Here is a 24,637-nt window from a genome sequence, read left to right as displayed (position 1 = left end):
TAAGTTTGGGGGTCAGATATACATTTCTCTGGACAGTGTCCCTGATATTAAAAGTGAGGTGTTGAGCCGGGTGGTGGTGGTGTATGCCTTTAATCCCAGCACTCAGGAGGCAGAGGCAGGTGGACCTCTGTGAGTTCAAGACCAACCTGGTCTACAAGAGCTAGTTCCAGGACAGCCTCCAAAACCACAGAGAAACCCTGTCTTTGAAAAACCAAAAAAAAAAAAAAAAAAAGTGTACAACTTCCACACAGCTTGCTACAGGGCAGAAGGCATAACAATAGTCTTGTGGTTTCCTACAGCATTTAGATGAAACTTCAATGCTGTAGGGGTCAGCTTTGTTGGTATAGGGTCCAGGGATGGTTATTCGGATCCCAGGAAAAAACAGGAGGGAATATAGTCAGATAAAACAACATCATTAGCGTAAAACCCATGTCGGTCTTATCTTTAGTGGATCCTCACAGGTCTTGCTGACCATTTCTTAGGAGCTGTGTCATCATTTCCTGTGACAGGCTTGACCTGGGAGTGATGTATCCAGGTATGGATGCTACCTACTTTGACAGCAATGAGGGTGGTCAGGATGACCAGATGTGTCCCCTCAGCTTGATGTCTCTTGATCCACACTTTACGGCTTGGCCGAAAGGGGTGTGGATGAGGCAGTGGAGTCTGGAAAGCAGTTTTAAATGGAGGCAGCCATGGTTTGCTAATTTCAGTAGCAAGTTCTAACCCTATTAGAGAGAGAATGGGAGGAGGTCTCCCCAAAATAAAATTTTATGTAAGGTGTACATCAAGCCCTATAAAGGGCAAATGGAAGGAGGCCCACCCATTCTTCTCCAGATTCCGAGGTTAATTCAGTCAAGGTGACATGGAGACCATATTCTTGCTTCAGCCGCCAGCAGGTCAGCCACATATTGCAGGAGAGTTACAATTTCAGTGAACGCCTGCAAATCTCTGTGGAGCATCCCATCAAAGTTGGGAGGTTTTGCAACCTGTCTCTATGTCCATGTCCACCTACTCAAAACTGACTATCAGTAGACTTGATCTGGCCAGCAGCATGCTGAAGAAAGCATCTTTTAGATCTAGCACAGTATGAATCAGCTTCTTGGGAGGGACTGAACTCAGGAGTCTATGTATATTGACTGGTTTTGTGCATCAACTCGGTAAAAGCTACAGCTATTAGAAATGAAGGAGCCTCAGGTGAGGAAATGCCTCCATAAGACCAGACCCAGCTGTAAGGCATTTTCTCAAACAGTGATCAATGGGTAAGGACCCAACCCATGGTGGGTGGTGCCATCCTTGGGTTGTTGGTTCTGGATTCTTTAAGCCAGCAGGCTGAGCAAGACAGGAGGAGCAAGCTAATAAGCAGCATCCTCCATGGCTTCTGTATCAGTTCCTACTTCCATGATCCTGCCCTGTTTGGGTTCCTGTCCTGACTTCCTTTGGCGATGAACAGCAATGCTGACGTGTAAGCCAAATAAACCCATTTCTCCCCAATTTGTTTTTGATCATGGTGTTTCATCACAGCAATAGAAACCCTAGCTAAGAAAACATGGGTTTCGAACTGTTGGGTGGGTGTCCTGTTCTCTTCTGCTCACTCCCTGGAGTTCCTGGACTGGCCTATAATCACCTGTTCCCAGTTTTTTTAAAGAGGTAATAATGGAGTGGCAGGGACTAACATACCAGCTTCAAGTTTCTATCAGTTCACACTTCAATTTCATTTTGCCTCTAATGTCATAACATATTCCTTTACCTTGACAGGAATAGCATTGCTTTTTAGTTCCATTATCACTGGGGGGATTAGTGGGCTGCAAGTCCTGGGGTAGGTTTGTCTCTGCCCAAACAAAGGATTGTAGGTCTTATAAAAGTTCTGATTTTTTTTCTCCAAAGGATAACAGTTTGATAGGATATATTCTTCCCCAATGGAACATTTAGTAAAATTTTGTCTATAATTTTAGGGCTTTTAAAGTCCAATTTAGTGTCATCCTTTTGAAAACATATTTCTGTTCTTAGTTTGTGTGGAAGGTTTTCAAACAAAAACAAAAACAAACCGTAGGATTTGGACTCCTCTACCAGAACCCTCCAGGCCAGGATGTAGGGGAGCTGGTCTGGGTGCCTGGTTAAAGACCACATGCTACACTTTGCTTAAGCAGAAGGTTTAAGGATGCTTCTGTTTGCCAGTCCATCTGAAATGACGAGCAATCAAGGGGAAAAAAAAGTAGTTTTTTTTTTCCTATATGGGCCCATTCTCTGGACTCCTGGGTTTTTCTCTGGAAATTCTTAAAATGAGACTTCATCAGGTTCAGGAGGGTTGTTTGGGTAGAATTTTGAGCCATCGTTTCACTTTTCTCAAGAATGATAAACTATGCAACAAACAACCTACACACTATAAAAAAGACTATGTTCTACGACCTGGTAGGCACCCAGAATCCTGAGCAAGGGCTAGTATTGTCTAGGCGGTCCCTCTGATTCAGAAATTGACACTGTATTCAGCTTTTCCACAAGTTTCCAGTATTGTGAGCTACAGAGAAAACTTACCCCCGGGTTGTTAAAAAGTGCCCCTATTTGCACAATCTAGGCTTTGGGAACCTGCCATAGGCATCCCCCAAACCTGGGTCTATCACAGTTCCCAGGTCACCAGGCACTCTTAGGATCCCAAGTCTCCCTTGTGTAGTCTAGGCACTGAGAACCTGTCAAGAAGCCTCCCTAGCTCTGGGATTGCCTGGACTTATCAGAACAACCTTGAATGTATATTACTGGGAGTTTTTGAGAGACAATACAGAGAACTCACATCTCAGTTGACAGTTACAAGGGGGAAGCAAGCAAGCAGCTTAACAGGAGCCAAGAAAACGAAGTTAGCTGGGGCATTTGGACCACAAATTCCTACAACATGGTTGGGCTCTTTCCTACGGGCAAGGGTAGAAAAGCGGAGGCTCACTTTCAGTTTAAACCAAAGACGGCCCTAGCTGAAATAAGATGCAGAAACCTTTGCCCTCTCACAAGAGGATGAACCCAAACTCTAGCTAATTCAAAACCCAGCCTCCTCCCATGCTTTACTGTGGCTGTGGCTGCCATCAGGAAGGCAGCGGATAACCTGGGACTGAAAAAGCAGAGGGAAGCCTAGCACAGTGAAGGTGATCTCGGATTCTCTGGCCCACGTTGGCCTGGCGCTTGGCGGTCGCAATCAGCCTTTCCAGCCCAGATAAAGATTCGGCTCCGGGTCAGCGCGGTGTCTAGAGCGCTAGCAAACTTCCATCTCAGGCTGGCGCTCGTCCAGGAACGCGGCTTTGGGGCCAGTTTCTCCAGCCCCGGGTAAGGACACCTCCAGGAGTGACCCACAGGTCGCGACCCAGCTTCTCTGTCCGGACGCAGCCCTCTGAAAGTGCCAAGCGCGGTCCAGCGCCCGGGCGTCCACGCGCACGCCGGAAGAAGCCGAGCTACCAGCTTCCTGTCTGTCACGCTAGCCCCGCTTTCGATTGGTCGGAGCTTCGGGCCCGGCCCTCCTCCGGCCCCGCCCTCCCCGCGGACGGACAGGCCGAGGAGGCGGGGCGGCAGCGACTCCGCCCCTCGGCTACGGGCGGGCCCGCCCAGCTGTCAGTTACGGGGGCGGCCCGGCAGGCGGGCGCTCGCTGCCTCGGTGCTCGCTGGCTCGTGCTCGCTCGCTGCCTCTCCGTCCGTGTGGGCAAGTCGGGGCCGCCCAAGCAGCGTCCACCGCCGCCTCGCCCCCGCCCTCCTCCCGGCTCGCCCGCCGGCTCCCGGTCGTGAGTAACCAGCATAGGGCGCGGAGAGTCCCCGCGGCGGCGGCCGGCCAAACCATGTTCAGGAGGATCTTGCAGAGGGTGAGTGTGGAAGCGTCCTTCCGGCAGCACGTGAGTGCGAGCGTCTCCGAGCCCGACCCCGGGCAGCCGAGGCGGGCTTGGGCTCCGGGCTCCGCTAGGCCCGGCAGTGGCGGCCGCCGAGGCCTGCTGGTCCTGCCGGAGCCGGGCGGCGGGTGGGGCGGGGCGCAGACTGGAGCCCGGAGGCCCCGGGGCCGGCTCCCGCGCCCGGCTGTCACCGCGGGCTGGAGGGTGTGGTGCCCGCGCGTCCCTCCCTGCTCCCCGCCTGTGGGTGCGCGGCTGCGGGGGGCTGTGGGGGGCTGCGGGGCCCCTCCCTGTCCCCTCGTGCCTCCACCTCCCCACGACACGCACCTGCCTCAAGCCCTTACTCCCCTGCACCGGGCCAGAGGGTAGTGGGAGACCCGGCCTAGCGCGGGCCCGAGTCCTGGGACTGAAGACGCTTAACTGGCAAAGTCAGCAGACAAGGAAGATATTACTCACTGTTGGAAACTTTGAAAGAATTACAAGTGCGTTTTCCTCTCCAAGCCCCAGAAAAACCTTATTTTAGTTTTCCAAGAACACATGGATCGAACGGCAAACGCACTCCAGTTTAGTTTCTACCAGGGCTATCTCAATTTAAAATCCGGAAAGTCACGAGGGTAAAAAAGGTTAAGAGCTCTGGAAAGCTGTAGGTGTTTTGTTTAGGTATCAGTTCCTAGAATAACATAATTAAAATCTCTTCTAATAAGAGTTGCCTACTCAAGTTTTTTTGTTTTGGATAGCTTCCCTTCGCTGCCTTCTGAGACTGGTAAATGTGAAGAGATGTTATACCCAGAAGGTAGGAGAATTAGTTCAAAGGACAAGAACTTAGTGAATTTGTAGTATTTAGTCAAGGAATGTGCCAAGCAGAGTTGAGTCACCCAGGGAAGATTGCTGCTAAGCCCGCTGCTGTGAAAGGCCTTCAGCATCTGAAACTTGGTCCTACATCAGAGGAGAAATAGTTAACTCATGTCTCTAGCCCTCTGTATTGACATTTGATTTTCTTTCCCTTTTGCAGTTGTTTTGTCAATTTTCCTTCTGTCCTTCCTTCCTTCCTTCCTTCCTTCCTTCCTTCCTTCCTTCCTTCCTTCCTTCTTTCCTTCCTTCTTTCTTCTTTTTTTTTTTTTATGCAGCAGTGATTTGGCAGCAAGGGCATGCATGCCCTGTTACTCTGGCTCTTACAGTTGCTTTGTTCATAGGAGCTTCTGTGTGTGATGATCCCTCGATTTACTTAAGGGACTTTTTTTTCACTTTTTAAAATTTAGATTAGAAACAAGCTTGCTTCACATGTCAATCCCAGCCCCCCCCCCAGCCTCCAATCCAATCCCCACTCAGATCCCTAGGGAGGGTGAGGCCCTCCGTAGAGTCTGTCATTTCATTCAGGGCAGGGCCTAGGCCCTCCTGCTTAAGGGATTTTCATTAGTCCTGGTGTCACTGACTATCTCGTGCCTCAGATTGTATTTTTGTCATAGTTACACAAGAGGAAAGGAGTCTGCCCATGGTTTGCTTTAAAGCAAACAGCGTCTTCTGATTTAGGAGTTGTTCCTGGTAGCTACAATTTGGCTTTGAAAAAACATGGGATGCTTTGCAGTACTGTAGCAGATGCTATGAAGCACTAGGATTATGTGAAGGTTGTTTTTAGTGTTGTTATGTATCTATCTGTTCAAAAATGGCATTTAATGGTTATTGCTGAGATGTGTAATTGAATCATCATATTTGAATAAATCAGATGACAACTGGGCTTCCTAACATTGGAATGAGATATTTTTTTTTGTGAACAAGTGACTATTTGTTGTAAGGGTGCATTTGTCAATGGCTAACCTCATCCCTGACTTCTATTTCGTAAATGGCAGCCACATTCTTTCCTATACTGTACCTGCTTTGAGGCAACCAAATACATCTCCAGACTTTACTGAATGTCCTCTAGGGGCTAACTTGCTACTGGTTGAGATCCACAGTGCTATTAACTGTGCTTATTCTCCAGTAGAAAAACTTGGATTAGTTCTCATAGTTAACTTTGTCTTCTGCAGTGTATATGTTGAGCGTCACTAGAATTCAGGCCTTGTGCTAGGAGCTAGGATGTGGTTTAATAAGATGTGGCCCTCCCTTTAGAACTCGGCCCCTGGTTGGGGGGGTGAACATCAAAAGGTGATTCCAGTGGTGTGAACTGGAAGACTGAGGAATGCTGTGGGAGCCACTTTGGAGGGGGTGTTAGGCAGTGATGATAAGCTTCAGGAAGGAGGGCGTACTTATAGCTTGAGAGGGAAGGACATATCAGGCGGAGGGAATAGCCTTTATAAAAGTGTGGAGTCATACAAGGAACAAATGGCCCTGGGGGAGCTGAACAGTTGAGTGTAAGTAGCGAGACGGGAGTCAGGGATGGGTGGAAGATGAGACTACTCTAGTGGGCAGTGTCCATGTTATGAGAGGCTCTTGAATCTCTTTGAAGGAGTTGAAATTTGCCTTGTAGAGGTGTCTATTTTAATGCTTAGCATTTAATAGTGGTATTATGATGAATCTTAAAGCTTGTTATTTATATTACTAATTTATATCCTAGAATGGGTTTTTTAAAATTAACTCTACAGGTGGTTTTTGCTAACAGGCATAACATGAAACTTTAAATTATGTAAATATCAGTTCTTTTATTTCCCTTACCCTGTCAACGTTTTTCTCAGCACTAAAATTAAGATATAAAATTAAAACTACACCTACTGATTTAGAGGTTTGTTTGAAATGGTCTCCATGCCATTGAGTTATATTTTACTTCTGTAACATCTGTTTTTAGATGATCTTTCATTTTGACTATTATAGTTTTCTTCTGATTGGATTTAGATCACATTTGAAGAAAGAAGAAAAGGACATTGCATGTATAATCAGTTGTAACTCAGTCTTTGAACATTGCCAGTAAGGCCTTGGGTTCCTTCAAGAAAGTTTACTCCTCCTCTTCCCCCTCTCTTCTTTCTTATCTTCCATTAGATTACTAAAAGAAAGGTGTTGTTGAGGCTTAGAAAGGTCTGGGAAAGCAATAGTTGTGATGGAGGCATTCAATATGTATGTATTGAATATTTTGATTAATGGCATTAGCCTAGTTACATTTGTAGTGCTGAGATAAAACACCATGAACAAAGTGACTTACAAAAGAAGGTATTTAGTTGGGTCTAACCATTTCAGAAGTTATAGTCCATGATGGTGAAGCAAAGGTGTGGCGGCAGGAACAAGAGTTCAAGCTTGGCGTACATAAAGGGAGTTTGGAGGCATAAAGGGAGACAATGGACATGGCTTGAGTCTTTTGAAACCTGAAAGCCTGTCTCCAGTGACACATCTCCTCCTAAAAGGCCTCGCCTCCTAATCCTTCCCAAACAGTTTCATCAGTCAGGGACCAAGTATTCAAACCTATGAGTCTGTGAGGGGCATATTCTTACTCAAACCATCAGGATGCTTTGAGAAATACTTGAACTTAAGGCACTCAGTGGCCAGAAAGATGATCAGCGTTTACTACATTAGGCAGTTTGCAAACTCTGTGCCATTTCTTTCTTAAAGAACATACACAGCATGATTTAGTAATAGAGTATTAGATTTTCTTTTGCTGATAAATATGAAAACATTTCTGAGAAGAGAATGTATTGAATTCAGAATTGGAGACTTGGAAGGACTGTTTTGCTGGTCTTTTGGTTTGTCTCTCTGGTTTCACAAATCAGGAAGTAGAAAGTGAATGAGATGTTATGATTTATCTACATCAATGAAGTTAGTAGATTCCAAAAACTACTAGAGACTAGAGCCAAATTAAAAAAAAATACTTATTGGGCTGGAGGGATAGCTAAGCTGTTAAAGGCTAGGCTCACAACAACAACAACAACAACAACCACAAAATGCTTACTTTATGTGTATGTGTTCTGCCAGCATGTCTATCTGTGCCCCACTTTCATACTTGGTTCCAGTGGAGGCCAAATGAAGGCTGTGGATTCCCTGGAACTAGAGTTAACAGCCAGTTGTAATCTACAATGTAGGTGTAGTGACAGAATTCTGATCCTCTGTAAGATAAGCAACTGCTCTTTTTTTTTTAATGAGATACATTAACCATAGAGTTCATTCCAGGTGGGGGAGGTGGGAAGGGGAAGAGGCGAGAAGAGACATAGAGGGTAAGAGAAGAGAAGAGAGCAAAGAGAAGCAACTGCTCTTAACTACTGAGCCATCATTCCAGTTCCTACAGCCAGATTTTAGTTTCCCAGTCTGTTCTCTTTTCCTGGAACTTTGCTCCTTCCCCCTCCTTACTGCCCACTTGGTGTGGTTAGCACTGTGTGGGATTCAGGATAAATGTAGATCCAATTTCTGTTTCAGGGACTGTGTGAAATGCTAAAGTAAATGATAGAGTCATTAAAGGCTCTAATGTAGTAGCACAGAGGAAAGGTCACCTTGGAAAATATTGTCAGTAGAGGGGGTCTTGAAGAATGCTCATGAAGAGGAAGTTTTATGGCAGAAGAGCAGTTATGGTGTAAGCAAAGATTTAGAAATGGTGAAGATTCATTCCCCTCTTGTTGGTATTTCTCTCTTGGGCTAGTACCTTTTAACACAGTAACAATAAGTTGCAGTACTTGTAACACTAGCTATGTGCTAGATACTCAAGACAGCAGTGAATAGGCATAGTCTTTATATGTAAGTTGCTTAAAACCACGTGACTTAGCGATAGAGGTGTACTTAAATCGGAAAGGTTCTGAAAGCAAGTTGTAAAGTAATGTGAAACCCAACACTGGGTTAATGGTTCGACTTTGTTCAGTGCATTTGTAGAGAGAAGCTTTTTCCTTGCCAGCCGCTTTGGTTTTCCCTCACCAGTCGCCTGGGCTCTGCCACGTTGTAGTCCCCAAATAACACACAAGACGCTGTATTAATTATGAAGCTGTTGGCCTTGCTTGTTTTATACTGGCTACCTCTGACTTAATAATTTACCCCATAATTGTTATTTTAAGTATTTCTCTTACCGGAGAAAAGGTCTGGACTTCTTACCCCTGTGCGGCTATATGGTGACTCCCTGTGTTTCTCCTTCCCAGAGTCCTATCTACCTTGCTTCCCTGCTGGCCAACAGTGCTTTATTGACATATACACAGGACTTCCCTATCATCTCCTCTTTTTTGTCTAAACAAAAAGAAAGGTGCTAACTTTAACATAGTCAAATTATATATAACAGAACAGCTATCAAGAACACAGTTACAATATTTTGTCTATCAACATTTAGCAAGATTTAAAGAAAATATCATCTATTCCATCCTAGTGAGTTCAAAGTCCTATATGTAGCTTATCTTTTATCATAACTAAGGAAAACTATGATGATAACTATCTGTCTTCAACTCCATCAAAGACCACAGAAGGTTAATACATAAACATTATGATTGACAGAGACATCTTACTGCCTGGACAGTCACCCAAAGTTTCTCTGTAACGTTGGGGCATCCATCTTCAGCCCATAGGCCACAATGTGTCCAGAAGATTTCTCAGCAAAGCAGGAAATTTCAAACTGTCCATCTGCATTGGCAGTCTGTCAGTCATTTTTCTGTGTCCTGCAGAAAGTCTCGTAGATTCTTCCATGAAGCAGGAACCCTGTAGGACTGTTTGAGTTCAGCAGTCACTTTCCTGTGGGTCCTGCATGTCCAGATTATACAACAACAGTCAAGCAGTCCAGGCAAGAGCAGTTTCTTTCCCAAATGGCTGATCTTGCCATGTTGAAAGCAAACTCCATAACGAGTTTCTTTGATGCCCATCTTCCTCTCAGACGTAATTGATATGCTAGGAGCAGACATTTCTCATTGTCAAGAAAAATCCTAAACCATTTAAATGCCATATTTTCTGAAGGTCTTTGAAAGGTTTGAAGACTGTCTATCTATCTTAAATATATTTGTATATCTAGAAAACCTAACTTACCTAACTATAAGTTCTGACTATTATAATTAACTATCTATAGTCTGTATTTAATTATGCATTATTTTTAAAATATCAGTATAAGCACAATACTTAATCAAAAGGAAAATATACATATCACAAAATTGATCTTGAATTTGTATCAATAAATGAAAAACCACACCAGTACAAAGTACTATCACCATATAGCCGCATGGGGTAAGAAATCCAGACCTTTTCTCCGGTAAGAGAAATACTTAAAATAACAATTATGGGGTAAATTCTTAAGTCAGAGATAGCCAGTATAAAACAAGCAAGGCCATCAGCTTCATAATTAATACAGCGTCTTGTGTGTTATTTGGGGACTACAATGCAGCAGAGCCCAGGCGACTGGTGGGGAAAAACCAAAGCGGCTGGCAAGGAAAAGGCTTCTCTCTACATGCAATCACGATCATTTGTGACCTAAGATTGATAGTAGTCATGCAAGTTGAAAGTATTCGTTTAAGCTAGTATATTTGAACTATTTCTATGCATGAACCATATAAACTTTTTAAGATTTTGCATTTTTCTTAAGTCTTTAGAATGTTGTGTGCACTTAACTCTAATGGCATATCTTAACTTGAGAAAACCACATTTCAGCCATTCTGGGTTCTCATGTAGGTAGGGGCACTGTTTTGAACAGAACAGGTAGTTGGATGTCTGCATACTACATTAACTTCTATTATTTGAAAGTAGTTTTGAACTTAGAAAAAGTTGGGAGAATAAAGTAATGCAAAGAGTGCTCTTATATTCTTTACCCATGTGGTGGTTTGAATGAGAATGGCCCCATAGGCTAACATTTTTGAATGTTTGGTTCCCAGTTGATGGAGTGTTTGGGAAGGACTAGGAGGTGTGGTCTTTGGAAGAGGGGTGTCACTGGGGGTGGACTTTGAGGTTTCAAAGTCAACACCAGGTCCAGTCTCTGCTCTCTGTCTCCAACTTGCTGATCAGATGTGATCTCAGCTATTGCTCCAGTGCCTACCCATTGGCTGCTGTGTCCCCACCATGGTGGTCATGGACTCACCTTCTGAAATTGGAAGCAGGCCTCCAATTAAACATTTTTTAATAAGTTGCCTTGGTTGTGTTGTCTGTTCAAAGCAACCCATATCTGACTATTGCTAATATTTTACCCCATTCACTTTAACCTTTGCTTACCTCTTTTACTTTTTCTATCCCCTCAATTTTTGTCTTACTATTTTTTTCTGAGTCAGTTGAGGGTCATTCTTGGTTCATTGACTCTGAAAATTTCAAAGAAGAAAATGAGTATTTCTTGATATTGATCCTCCTACTCTTGTTACTGGAACTGGAGTAAGATTTTATGTTTCAATCGATTTAAAATTATTTGTCACATTATATTGATCTCTTTTATTTAACTTTTACACTTATTTATTTAGTGTGCCTTATATGGAGGCCAGAGGACAACTTGTAGGAATTGGTTCTCCCCTTCCATCCATGTGGGTCCTCGGGTTTGAACTCAGGCCATTAGGGTTGGTGGCAAGTATCTTTACCTACTGAACCATCTTTGCTGACTCTTTGATCTTTTTAAATCTGGGCTATTTCCACAGTGTTTACTTGTATTTATACCATGTTTTAATGACACATCTTCCCATCTTAGTTGTTTTGTGTTGCTGTAACAAAATAATTTATAAAGACAAATTTACTGAAAGAAATCCTTTAAGTTCTGTAGCCTGGAAATCCAGGATTGAGGGAGTCAACATCTGATGAGAGCTTTTTGTCTGTGCTGTCTTGTGTAGATGTGGAGAAGGAAGAGAATGAAAGAGTGAAGGAGTAAGAGGGGGAACCTACATTTTGTAACAATTCATTCTTTTGTAGTAATGAAATCCATTCCATTCATGAAGACAGCCCTCATGAACTATTGGCCTCACCTTCAAGTATTGTACTGGGGATGAAGTTTTTATGTGACCTGTGGTGAATACATTCAAGCCATAGTACCTTCTTGTATGTTTTTCTTTTCTTTTCTTTTTTAAAAATAGTTTATTTAACTTTATTGTATGTACACGAAGATATTAGATCCTCTGGAACTAGAGTTACAGACAACTGTGAGCTCCCTTGTGGGTACTGGGACTTGAACTCAGATCCTCCAGTGGAGCAGCTAGTGCTCTTAACCACTGAGCCATCTCTCCAGCCCCAGTGTTTTTCTTTTTCTCCTTTTTTAAAACTGGAATGTTTTTCATGTTGTATTTAATATTTGTTTGTGCTTAGATTTAAATTTGCATTCTTGGCAAGGATACTGTTATGCTAAGGAATGTTATGTCTTTGGGTTATCACATTTGAAGGTTCATAATGTCCCTTTGACATTCACAGGCAATGCTAATTTTTTTTTTTTTTTACAAAAGTATTTATTTGCTGTTAAGGATCTAGAGGCAAGTGTTCTACTGAGCTATGTACATCTCAAGGCTCAGGTGATTTTTAATTTGGATTTCTGGTCCAAAGTGTTGCTTAGTTCTTCCACTACACAACACTAATTATCATTATTTTTTCTTCTTTTGCAACCAATAAGTAGTTTGGGGGATACTTTGAGACTTGGAGAGTATTCTCCTCCTAATCAAAAAATTTCCTCTAGACTTAGCGTGTATTGTGGTTCTTGCATTATCTAGTTAAGTATGATGATACAAAGTAATAATTTGTCCTCTCCAGCTTTTTCCCACATTCCCCACTTTCCTTTCTGCCTCCCTTTCCTTTCCTTCCTCTCTCTCCATCCTTCCTCCTCCTTTCTTTTGGATGTGGGGTGCTGCACTTAACACTGTAGCAGTTGACATGTCATCAGTGTACTACCTACTTTAATGTTTGTCCTGCTCTAGATCTGAGCGTTTGAGTTTAGCACATGTTTTTGAGTGCTTTGACTTCGTGGCTTAGAAGACATTGCCCATTTTCCCTCTGTCTGTCCTTTCCCGACAAGGAAGCCAATGCCTTCTCTGATGATACTGGGTTCTTTTGAATGGGGAATTCTCTTTGAGTTCGAGGTCTTGAGTTTCTTTGCTTATTCCTTGCAGCATACAACTAACTGAAACCTTCAGTTTTATTCTGTAAGAAGAGGAAGTCAATTTTCCTATTAAATGGAAAAATGTACTTGGGAAATAGTAGGAAATTAATATTGGTTGAATAGGCAGTGAGAGGATTCTTTTAAGAACATGGACTTGCCAATGTTGTGTACACATTAAAGCTATGGGAAAACAGAAACAGAAAAGGACAGGAGAGATTGATTCATTTTAGGCAATAAGTAGTTATCATTACTTTAGGATGATCACTGTGTGAAGATAGGTGATGAATTGGGGATACCTTCATCAAGCAAAGCTGTTTCTTGTACATCCACTGTAGGCCTACTGTATGTACCAGACATAGTGATGACTGAAATAGCTGTTGCCTGTATATCCACTGTAGGCCTACCTTGTGTGCCAGACATAGTGATGACTGAAACAGCTGTTTCCTGTACATCTATTGTAGCCCTACCATGAATGCCAGACATAGTGATGGCGATGACTAGAGCAGATACAAACCCTTGTGGGATTTGTTTTGCAGTGGAAGAGAGGATTGCCTGAAGAACCACTAACTGTGATATGACATACTTGGATAAGTACAGGGAGGGAACACATGGGGAGCCACAGGAGTACACATTTGGGGAACCATATTTAAAGTGATATGCTGGGAGGAGTTTCTCAGATCAGCTGGGGGCTTAAGTCAGATGAAGTTATTACTAATTTATTGAGGTGAATTTTTTGAAAAGCAGTAACTATGGAGTTGTTTTCTTTTTGTGTAGTTTTTGATATGTTTACCATTCGATTTTTTTTCTTTTTTGCTTTGAGAGAGGGTCTTGGTCTGTGGCTCAAGCTGGTCGGGTTCTTGTTCGTTCCTTATATGTTTTTCCCTCTTCTTCCTCTGTATATTTAGAATATAGAATATATATGATCCAGGGCTACAACAAAGTTTTTTCTTTGGTCTGTTTGAGTAGTCTCCAGCCTACAACTCAGCATGGTTTTGGTCAGGTTAACTTAATTTCCTGGAGCTCTTTGTAAATATTAGCTATTGATAACAAATGGCTGTGTTGTTATTCTAATTACACATTCCAAATTTCTTAGGGAACACTTAAATGGTTCTGTCCTGTGGTTTGGATGTGCTTTGTCCCTACCAAAACTGATTTTGAAATTTGATTCTTACTGTGTTGGTATTAGGAGGTGGGGCTTTGGGAATGTGATTGGGTCATAGGAATACTGCCATCAGGAATAAGTTAATGGCTTTCTCAAGAGGCTGGGTTAGGCTATTCTTGCAGGCCCAGACAGGAGGACAGAGTTTCAGGTCAGCCTTGGCTACATACTGAGTTAGAGGACATCCCTATGTTACCTAGTAAGAGCCTATATCAGAAGCGAAGAGCCTATATCAGAAACGAAAAACAAAACCCAGGAGAATGGAATTGGTTTGCTCAGAGTGAGCCTGGAGCTTTCCTGGGTGTAGTTCTCATGTGGCCTTTGCTGCAGGCAGGTGGGCACCTGCATGGGTGCTGACAGTTTGTTCTTAGACTCCCAAAATCTCAGGGCAGATTCCAATCTTACTCTTTTTATTAAAGTAGGTGTGTGTGTGTGTGTGTGCGCGCGTGCGCGTGTGTGTGTATACTCAAGCACCATAACACACATGTGGAGGTCAGAGGACATCTTTTTTGTGTAATTGGGTTCCAGGATGGAACTTGGGTTATCAGGCTTGGTAGCAGGAACCCTTCCTAGCCTCTGAGACATGCTTCTGCAACCCCAAACTCCTTTAAAAACATTTTTTCTCTTGTTTTTGTACCATCCTCAACTATATTAGCAAAACATAGACTAAGGCATTATTATTATTATTTTTTTGGTGAACCCTTAGACCATTGGCCATTGGCATTTCTGTAACTTCTGTTAAACATTCACTCTTTGCTCTTACAACTATACTAAGGCCTACTGATAAACCTGAGATAAAGAAATTGATTTTTAATGGAGGCGACAGACAGTTTAATAGTAACAAAGCGATGTGTGCAAAGTGAGGCTACCCAGAGGAAGGTTCTGGAAGTACGAAAGACAAAGTAATAGTTATGTGTTCAGGGTTAGGGTGGGCAGGGAAAGGAGTGGAGGTTGTTGAGGCTTCCCTGAGACTGAACTGAATGGCTTAGGAAAGGGAGAAAAGAGCATTTTGGAGACAGAATCAGGCATTTTCAACAGTCTCACAGACTAGAAGGACTGCATTTCTGCATGTAGAGAGAAGTAGTTATATACCAGTTAGCCTGGGAACATGAAGGAAGGTTTTGGATCTTAGACTGGGCAGTAAGGAACCACAACAAGGAAACTTTCCAAGATGTTTTTCCTAGCCAATTTTATTAAAAGCAAATCATTCTCCTATTTAAACATGTTAAGTGACTACTCAGCACCTAGGTTAATCTTTTGTCAGGGTGGCAACCTGCCTAAGAAAATCATTATCAAGAAGAGAAGATTTATTTTAGCCCACAGTTTCAGAGGCTTAGGTCTTGTCAGTTGGCCCCATCACTGTGCATCATGGCAGAAATGGTTTGTGGAGCAGAGCTGCTTGCTTCATAGTGCACATTCAGGTCAGTATGCAAAGAGAAAGAGAGACAGCAGTGCCAGAGACTGAAAGAGCTAGGGATAAAGGTCACCTATCAGAGCTCATCCCCAGGAATGTATTTCAGCTGTCAGTTAATCCATTTATGAAGTTAGTGAGTGACTTGATTTAATCACCTCTAAATACTACCACCTGGGGACAAAAGTGTCTTTTTGTAAGATGTTTCATATCCAGATCCACAGCATGTCCACAGGAGATGTCTACTTTTAATCTTGCACACAGGACCTTAGTATTCTGGTTCCTTGCTATCACTTTATGCCTCCTGTCTGCTTATCTCTGTACATATGCAGACCTGACCATTTCTCACTAATCATGTTTCTTTCAACTTACATCTTTTCTCAGATACTCTTTTATTTCAGTTAAGTAATGCAGGTATTATTTATTTTTTGTTTTATTCTCCAGAAGCATCTCATAGTACTTAACTATTATAAATAGTAATAATTTAATTTTGGGGTTGCATCTCATGAAGGTAAGTTTATGTAAAAGTTCATACTTTCTGGTAGCTAGTTGATGTATCTGTAAACTTGAACACACTATCTACCAACAGTGTTGTTTAGTACTAGATGAAATAATGTTCATGAAGCACTCACCATACTATCTGACATTTTGACAAATATCATATGATCTTAATTATGTGTTTTTAGCAAATCATTTCTCCTTTCCCTTTCCTTCCCTCTTTTCCTTCTCCCCCACTTCCTTCATGTCTTCTTTCTTTCCTTTATGGTTATAGAGCCGAGCTGGCTTCCTTTTGAGGTTTTATGCCTCGTCTGCTTAACTGCTGGACTACATTTAACTCACAGTGGTACTATACTGCTTTTGTAATTTATTTACCTCCTCTCCCCTCCTAAATTTTGGAGTGCCTTAGTCTGGGGATTTCTCTTTCTTAATTCATGTAGATCTAGCAGAGTGCTTGATGGATACTGGTTCAATAATGTAATGTGAGTATTTGTTGGTTGTATAGAGAGGAATAAGAGAAGGACCAGCTAGAAAGTTATAATATTTCCTAAAATGGGAATCATTTGAGATTCTTTTTTTTTAAATTATGAAGCTGCTGGCCATTTGCTTGGTTTCTTATGAGCTAGTCCTGACTCAATTATTAACCCATAACTTCTAATCTGAGCATTACCACATGATCTTCTCTTACCAGAGGAAGAGTCCCGACATCTAACTCCTTTGGTGTCCTACATTGTGACTGACTGTGCCTCTGTTTCCCAGACTCTTCCTCGACTTCTAGTCCCACCTATCTTGCTTCCCTATTGGCCAACAATGCTTTATTCAACAACCAATAAGATAAGTACATACACAGAAGGACTTCCCCCATCACCTCCTCTTTTCTGTCTAAATAAAAAGAAAGGTTTTAACTTTAACAAAGTCAAATTATATATAATAGAACAGTTATAAAGTAAGAACTACAGTTATAATATTTAATCCATTAACATTTAAAGAAAGTATTTTATCATTTATCCTATCTTTGTGAATCTAAAGTCTTTTATATATATGTATATATATACATATATATGACTTATCTTTTATCATAACTAAGGAAAGCTATAACTATAACTATCTGTCTTCAACTCCATCAAAGACCACAGAAGGATAATATATAAACACTAGAATTCACGGAGACATCTCTCTACCTGGACAGTCATCTGAAGTTCCTCAGTTACATTGGGGTATCCATCTTCAGCCCATAGACCACAGTGTGTCTGGCACATTTCTCAGCAAAGCAGGAAATTTAAACTGTCTGCTTTAATTGGCAGTTTGTCAGTCATTTTTCTGTGTCTTGCAGAATGTCTGGCAGACTCTTCCATGTAGCAGGAACCCTGCAGGTCTGTCCATTTGTAAGTTTAGGAGTCACTTTCCTATGGGTCCTGCATGTCTAGTTTATACAGCAATAGTCAAACAGTTCAGGCAAGAGCAGTTTCTTGCCCAAATGGCTAATCTTGCCATGTTGAAAGCAAACTCCACAACGAGTTTCTTTGATGCCCATCTTCCTCTCAGACGTAATTGGTTTGCCAGGAGTAGTTGTGTCTCACTATCAGGAAAAATCCTAAACCAATTAAATGCCATATTTTCTGAAGGTCTTTGAAAGGTTTGAAGAATATCTATCTCAAATACATATCTGTATTTCTAAAAAACCTAACTAACCTAACTATAAGTCTTGACTATTATAGGTAACTATCTGTAATCTGTACTTAATTATACATTATACTTTTAAAAGAGCTGTATAAACACAATATCAAAACAAGAGGAGAAATATGAAATATATATATCACAAAATTGATCTTAAATTTGTATCAATAAATGAAAATCCACATCAATACAAAGTATTCATTTCTATATCATATTCCCTTTTTTACCTTTAGAAAGAGATTGACTGTGATCATTACCATTTATAACCAACCCTGTAAAATGAAAACAAACATTTAATATTTGGGAATGTGGGTGTTGTTTATTCTAAATTGCTTCCTGCTGGTTGGGATGCTGTCCATGCAATGGGGATCATGACAAAACACAGAAACCTGGCTAAGTCTTTGTTTTTTGTAGTATGTAAGGTTGTATCATCTCAGCTGTTTTAGATGCTGGACTGCCTGGGACACTGCTTCAGGAGGTCTTGCTTCATCAAACCATAGAATCCTGGAAGGAATCCACAGCTTTTCATTTTCTGTGGAAACACAAATAAAATCTCTTTTCCAAAGTAACATATCCTTATACTTAAAATCTGAAGTCAAGGCATTCAAAAGACATATGTTGGATTAATTCAGCAGCATTGATAATCAAGTGTATTTCAGCAGTTGTTGTTCCTTCCTTAGCAATTGAACAACTGAACGACACCGTAGCATACAGTATCCAGACTCTCTGTCTATTTTCCATCTTTACAGGGCTTTTCTATTACTCTATTTCTTTTACTTTTATTTATTTATTTATTTATTTATTTATTTATTTCTCTGAGACAGGGTTTCTCTGTGGAAATCCGCCTGCCTCTGGAATGCTGGGATTAAAGGCATGTGCCACCACGCCCAGCTATTCTATTTCTTTTTTCCTTTTTCTATTCTCTCCCAAGCCTGCATATATTTTTAAACACACTGTAAACCTTTTAGACATTTTACTTTATCTGAATCTGACTTTACTGTAAAATCACATGTCTTTTATCTGCTAAACAACATTGCTAAAATTAAAGTTGCGGCTGTTTTAGTCTCTGGCTTTCCAACATGGCGGGTGTAAGTTTACTGCTGGCACTGGGAGCTGTGCTCACCACCTTAGTCTGTGCTGACATCAAACAAATGCTGCTGGCTTGGAGATGTAGTCACTGCCACTGCCAGTTGCTTATACACACCATTCTCGTTTGGTAGTGGGGCCTCTTAAAAGATCCCTGTGTTTTTTTGCCACTTATGCTGAGTCACATGGCGACTCCTCATTTGGCATTCTTGAGGAAATTCTTTCTGTTTCCTCTTTCCTTTCATTTCCTTCCCTCTTCCCGCCCTTCCCTCCCCCTTCCTGATTTTGTCATTAAAGGATCAAATTCCAGACTTTGTTCATGATAAGCAAGTACTTGCCTGCTACTGAACTATATACACTTGCCAAAAGATTCTAGAGTCTCTTCATTGAGTAAAGACTTACAGACTTCTGATTGTCAAGTCTAGTGAACAGCAAGAACTTAAATTCAGGGAGTGACTTGGATAGAGAAAGACTGACTTTTCAAGAAAATTAAGCAATAGGATTGATGGTGCTTTTAATATTGTATTTTATTATTAATTTAATTATATGTATATGTCTGTGTGGCTTGGTTGCTTGTGAGTGCAGTACCCATACCCAAAACAGCATTGGATTGCCTCTGTAACTGCTGTTGTGAGCAGCCTACGTGGGTGCTGGAACTCAGGTCCTCTGAACGAACAGTATAAGCTTTTAACCACTGACCCAGCTCTCCAACCCTAGAATAGCTGAAATGATGCTTGAATAGGCACAGGTTAAGGTTAGAAAGCAGGGAGAAAGATTTAAGATGAAGATGACTGTAAATTATGGGTCTACACATACTTGTGGAAAGATGATCTGTGGACAGCTAGAAATACATGTCTTGCATTTTGGAGACAAGTGGAGGCAAGTATTAGATGCATATGAATGTTGAAGAGAAGTTAAGTTCAATAAGGACTGAGAAATGCCACTGAGATAATTAAATCATACTCAGATCACTTTGAAGAGAATCTTAAAGAGAGATGACAAATGAGTAAGGAAATAGAAGCAAGCATACTTACTCATCCTCTAAACACTAATTGGCCAGGCAGGATAATAGGTAGGAATAGGAGACAAGGAGGATTCTGGCAAGAACAGACAGAGAAGAGTCGTCATATGATCCCAGGAAGTGACGTAGCTGGGCAGAAACTGCCACTAGGTAGTCTGTACAGACAGGCAGGAAATGACATAGCTGGGCAGAATCATGATATAAGCAGGGAAAAACAGGAAATTGCTCTTTTCTCTGTGGAGACGAATAGTCATGGTGTAGGATGTGAGAGGAGTAACAGGTTTGGACTCTTTCTCTGGTAAGATAAGACCATGTGGAAATACTTAGATTAATAGAGATGGATTAATAGTTAAGACAGAGCTATCCAATAAGAAACCCAAGTCACTGACCAACAGTTTCATAATTAATATAGCATTCGTGTGTTATTTGGGGGTTTTGAGGAGACTGCGGAATCGAGTAGGAATTTCGTAACAGCTCTAAGTATGTGTCTGTTGTCTGAGGGTGTCAGAAGGTGGTGTCAGTTATAGACAGTGGTGAACTGCCATTTGGGTGCTTGGAGTTAATTCTGGATATTCTGAAGGAGCAGAGGCTTAGACACAGGTTTCTAGTCTTTAAAGAACATTCATCCTCAGATATTTTGTGACAACTAGAGTTCATTCATGAAGACTACCATCATGACCTTTTCATCTCCCGAAGGCCCTAACTTTTAACCCCCCCATCATAAGTTTCACCATACAAATTTTCAGCTTATTCATTCAGACCATGATAATATCTGACACTGTGCTTGTCAAATTTTTTTTCAAAATTTGAAAATTTAGTTTTATCATACTTGCCTTTTTCTATGAAGTTAGTTTGTCTTTCATTAGCTTGACTTTTGATGGTTTCCTTGTTCTTTAAGATGATATGGGTGGTGAATTTGTTTAACTTATCTTTTCTGATTGATAAACACCTTTTTAATTACCATCACAGTCAGTTTCATTGCTTTAAAGTAGGAGAGATTTATCTAGGAGTGCTGTATCCAGGCAGTTCTGTATTGTTTTAGTAATTAGAATAATTTCCCACTCAAGAGTTTGCTTTTTTCTGCTTGATCTTCTCTAGAGTCATGTGCAGAGTTAGGAGTGCCGTGTGGAGACTTAGGAAATCATGGCTCAGAGAATTACCATCTAGTAGGAAAGCTTTTGTTTTATATCTATAAAATACTTGTATCCTATACTCACACACTACTAGATATTTGCTTTGTTTCTGTTAACTCTTTGCTATTAGATGAAGGTTTTCAGTTATGATTGGAAGCTGTAGCCATTGGTTTCTTTTATTTTATTTTTTATGACAACTGCCATCCTAAACAGCAGGCAGATAGAGTCTCCACAGAATCCTGATCATTTCTGTGAGAGAATAACATTACAGTGGGAATACATGTGCTGTAATAAACTATAAATACCTCCAAAGAGGTAGAATTTTAAAGGTAAATGCATTTAAAGATCATATAAGATATTTTGAAATAAGAATTATTGGCTACAAAGATTAATCACAAGGGTGATTTCAGTCCAAGTTGCTTGGCAGATGTTCATGCAGAAGTATTTTTGTTTGTTTGTTTGTATGTATAAAGCTGTGCTGATATTTGTGCGAGGTTGTTGTTCTACCACTGGGTGTGTGAGAATTCTTTAATAATTTAACAGCTTACTTGATCATGGTGTATGATTTTTATGACGTATTCAATTTGCCAGTATTTTATTGATCATCTCACTAAATACTGAAAAACCCTTAACAAAATCCAACACCCCTTCATGATAAAGGTCTTAGAGAAATAATGGATAACAGGAACATACTTAAATATAATAAAAGCTATATGCAGCAAACCAACAGCCAACATCAAACTAAATGGAGAAAAACTCAACGCCATTCCTCTAAAATCAGGAACAAGACAAGGCTGTCCCCTCTCTCCATATCTCTTCAATATTGTACTTGAAGTTCTAGCTAGAGCAATAAGACAATAAAAGGAGATCAAGGGGATAAAAATCGGAAAAGAAGTCAAACTTTCACTATTTGCAGATGATATGATAGTTACATAAGTAACCCGAAAAACTCTACCAGGGAACTCCTTCAGCTGATAAATACTTTCAGCAAAGTGGCAGGATACAAGATCAACTAAAAAAAAATCAGTAGCCTTACTATATACAGACGATAAAAGGGATGAGAAAGAAATCACAGAAACATTCCCCTTTACAATTGCCACAAACAACATAAAATATATTGGGATAACACTAACCAAACAAGTGAAAGACCCCAGACTGATGGCAGAGAGGCCAGCCTAGGACTGATCTAGAAGCCCTGACTGTGGGTGTCAGTGAGGAGGCCTTGGCAATCTATGGGCCCTTGGGTAGTAGATCAGTATTTATCTCTGGCACACAAATGGACTTTGGGAGCCCATTCCACATAGAGGGATGCTCTCTCAGCATGGACACATAGGGGAGGGCCTAGGCCCTGCCCCAGATAAATACCAGACTCTAGAGATCCCCCATGGAGGGCCTCACCCTCCCTGGGGAGTGAAGTGGTGATTGGGTGAGGGGCTGGAGGGGCTGGTTGGGGTCAGGGGAGGAGGGAGCTGGGATTGACGTGTGAAACAAGCTTATTTCTAATTTAAATAAAAAAGATTTTAAAAATATAATGTATAATTAAGAAATACAGAATTGCAAAAATACAGTTAGCCACCTATAATAGTCAAGTTTAACGTCATATTGGTTAGGTTTTCTATATATACAAAGATATATTTCATATGGATAGGCTAATCTTCAAATACTTCAAAGACCTACAGAATATGGCATTTGAAATATTTTAATAACTTAAAATTCTTTTGATATGAGACATGTTTACTCCTGATATCAATGAAATGCTCCCGAGAGACTGATTGGACACGGAAGATACCCCATATGGAGTTTCTTTTCCTTTTCGCAAAATTGGCCTGTTTAGGCAAGACATTGCTCTTGCCTTGATGGGTGACAGTAAACGCTGTTCAATCTGGATCAGCAGAACACACAAATATAGTGACTGTCAAACTTTGCTAAGACAGAGTAGGAGAGTCCTTCAAATTTCCCTGCTTCTGAAAATGCTCTGCCATATATTCTAGGCCTATAGCCAAAGGTAGATGCCCCTCTGTTGCAGAGAAACCTTGGGTGACTGTCCAGGCAGCCAGCTCTTTCTGTCATTTCTTGCAGGTTTTGAATGTCGCTTGCTTGCACTTTCTGCTTACTTGGGTAATATTATTCCTTCTCTTCTCAAAGAGTTGAAGACTATATAATTATAGTTATATCCATAGTTTTTTCTTAGTTATAATGATACATTTGATAGGAAACTTTGGACTTACCAAGATAGGATAATTAACTATTTTCTTTATTTTCATCAAATAAAAATAAATTAAATATTATAACTGTATTTCTTACTTAACTGTTTTATTGTGTGTAGTTTTACTATGTTAAAGTTAAAACCTTCCTTATTTGATTAGACAGAAAGGGGAAAAATGATGTGGGATAACCCTTTTGTATGCTGTGAATATGTTTTATTCCCATTGGTTAATAAAATAGCTGATTTGGTCCATGGCAAGGCAGGATAGAGGGAGAGGAAGGGCAGAGTCATGGTAGATGCCAACCAGTTGCTGGATCAGCAAGATGTACTAGACCATAGGTAAAGCCATGAGCCACATGACAATACACAGATTAGTAGAAATGAGTTAAATTAAAAGTAGGAGCTAGTTATCAATAAGCCCGAGCAATAGGTCAAACAGTTTGCAATTAATATTAAGTCTCTGAGTGATGATTTTTAAAAGCAGCTGAGGAACCTGGCAGAACATAAAAGCCTATGTTTTTATGCTGCATTATCTTAGCTTTTAGTAATACCAGACAACTGTAGATTACTAACAATCTGGGGTATTCTGTATGTTGTAGACCCTCCCTTATTTGAGTATCATACATGTTTTTGTTTCCTAACTGCAGTTATTGATGTGATATTATTTATAAGAAATATATGGTTGAATCCTTTCTAGTTTATGGCACAGACTATTAAAACCTCTGGAATTTCCTACAGTAGGAGTGAAAGCAGCTTGCTTCTTCCTTTTCAACTTCACTTCCAGTTCACCTTAATGACGTGACTCTGTATGTATGTGTACGTGTGTGTGCATATGCATGTGTGTGTGTGTGTGCGCGCACACGCCTACATGTATGTGTGTACTGGGAATTGAACCTAAGGTCTTGCACATGTCAGGCAAGTGCTCTTCCACTGATGCACGCCTTTAATCCCAGCACTCCACTCGAGAGGCAGAAGCAGGCAGATCTCTGTGAATTCAAGGCCAGCCTGGTCTCCAGAGCGAGTTCCAGGACAGCCTCCAAATCAATACAGAGAAACCCTGTCTCGAAAAAAACAAAGAAACAAACAAACAAACAAACAAAGAGAGGGGGGAATATATCTTCAAACCCTGCCCTTATTTTTTGAATTTTTATTTTGAGACAAGGTCTTGCCTAACTGCTCAAGTTGGCCTTGAACTTGGGACAGTCCTGCTTTACTATCAGGTCTAACATGGGTGATAATTGATTCTCCCCTAATAGCTTCAGACTGGGGACTGAAATGAGTCTGGCTGCTGGACACAAGGCAGGCTGGGTGGAAAAGTTGAAAGGAAGGCAACTTTAGTGGAAAGCTGATGGATGAGAAGATACTCTCGTTACTGAAGTCTTGCTACAGGATGAGCTGAGAAGCTGATTTAGGGGTGGTTTGCATGGGGTAGTCAATTCCCTTCTCATGGCAGGTGGGCCAGGTGAGCCATGTCTGACCCTTATAGCCTAGTCGTGAGATAACTTTCAGTTTTGCTTATTTCAGGAACAAAAATCTTAATTCCTCAGGCTGTTCCTGTCATTGGTTCGTGTACCCATTGTGCAGTTACATATTATACAAGGGGTAGGCTGAATGGGGAGTTGCCCTGAGGCTCTCCTGTTGATTGCCAAACTAATAAAAACACATA

The 24,637-nt window shown here is 41.1% G+C and overlaps 1 protein-coding gene across 1 annotated transcript in view; it reads left to right on the top strand.

The window, feature by feature from the left end:
* The first annotated feature begins 3,607 nt into the window (after positions 1-3,607).
* The window catches only part of Eea1 (early endosome antigen 1), a 103,889-nt gene continuing 82,859 nt past the window's right edge, over positions 3,608-24,637 (top strand). Inside the window, exon 1 of the mRNA XM_013111903.3 lies at positions 3,608-3,833. Coding sequence (XP_012967357.1) covers positions 3,810-3,833 — 24 coding nt within the window. The 5' untranslated portion in view covers positions 3,608-3,809. The remainder of the gene's footprint in view (positions 3,834-24,637) is intronic.

The sequence above is a fragment of the Mesocricetus auratus genome, unplaced genomic scaffold (assembly GCF_017639785.1).
Source record: "Mesocricetus auratus isolate SY011 unplaced genomic scaffold, BCM_Maur_2.0 Super-Scaffold_100011, whole genome shotgun sequence".
Classification (NCBI taxonomy): Eukaryota; Metazoa; Chordata; class Mammalia; order Rodentia; family Cricetidae; genus Mesocricetus; species Mesocricetus auratus.
Note: the sequence above shows the minus strand (reverse complement) of the source record. Positions and strands in the feature narration are given on the sequence as shown.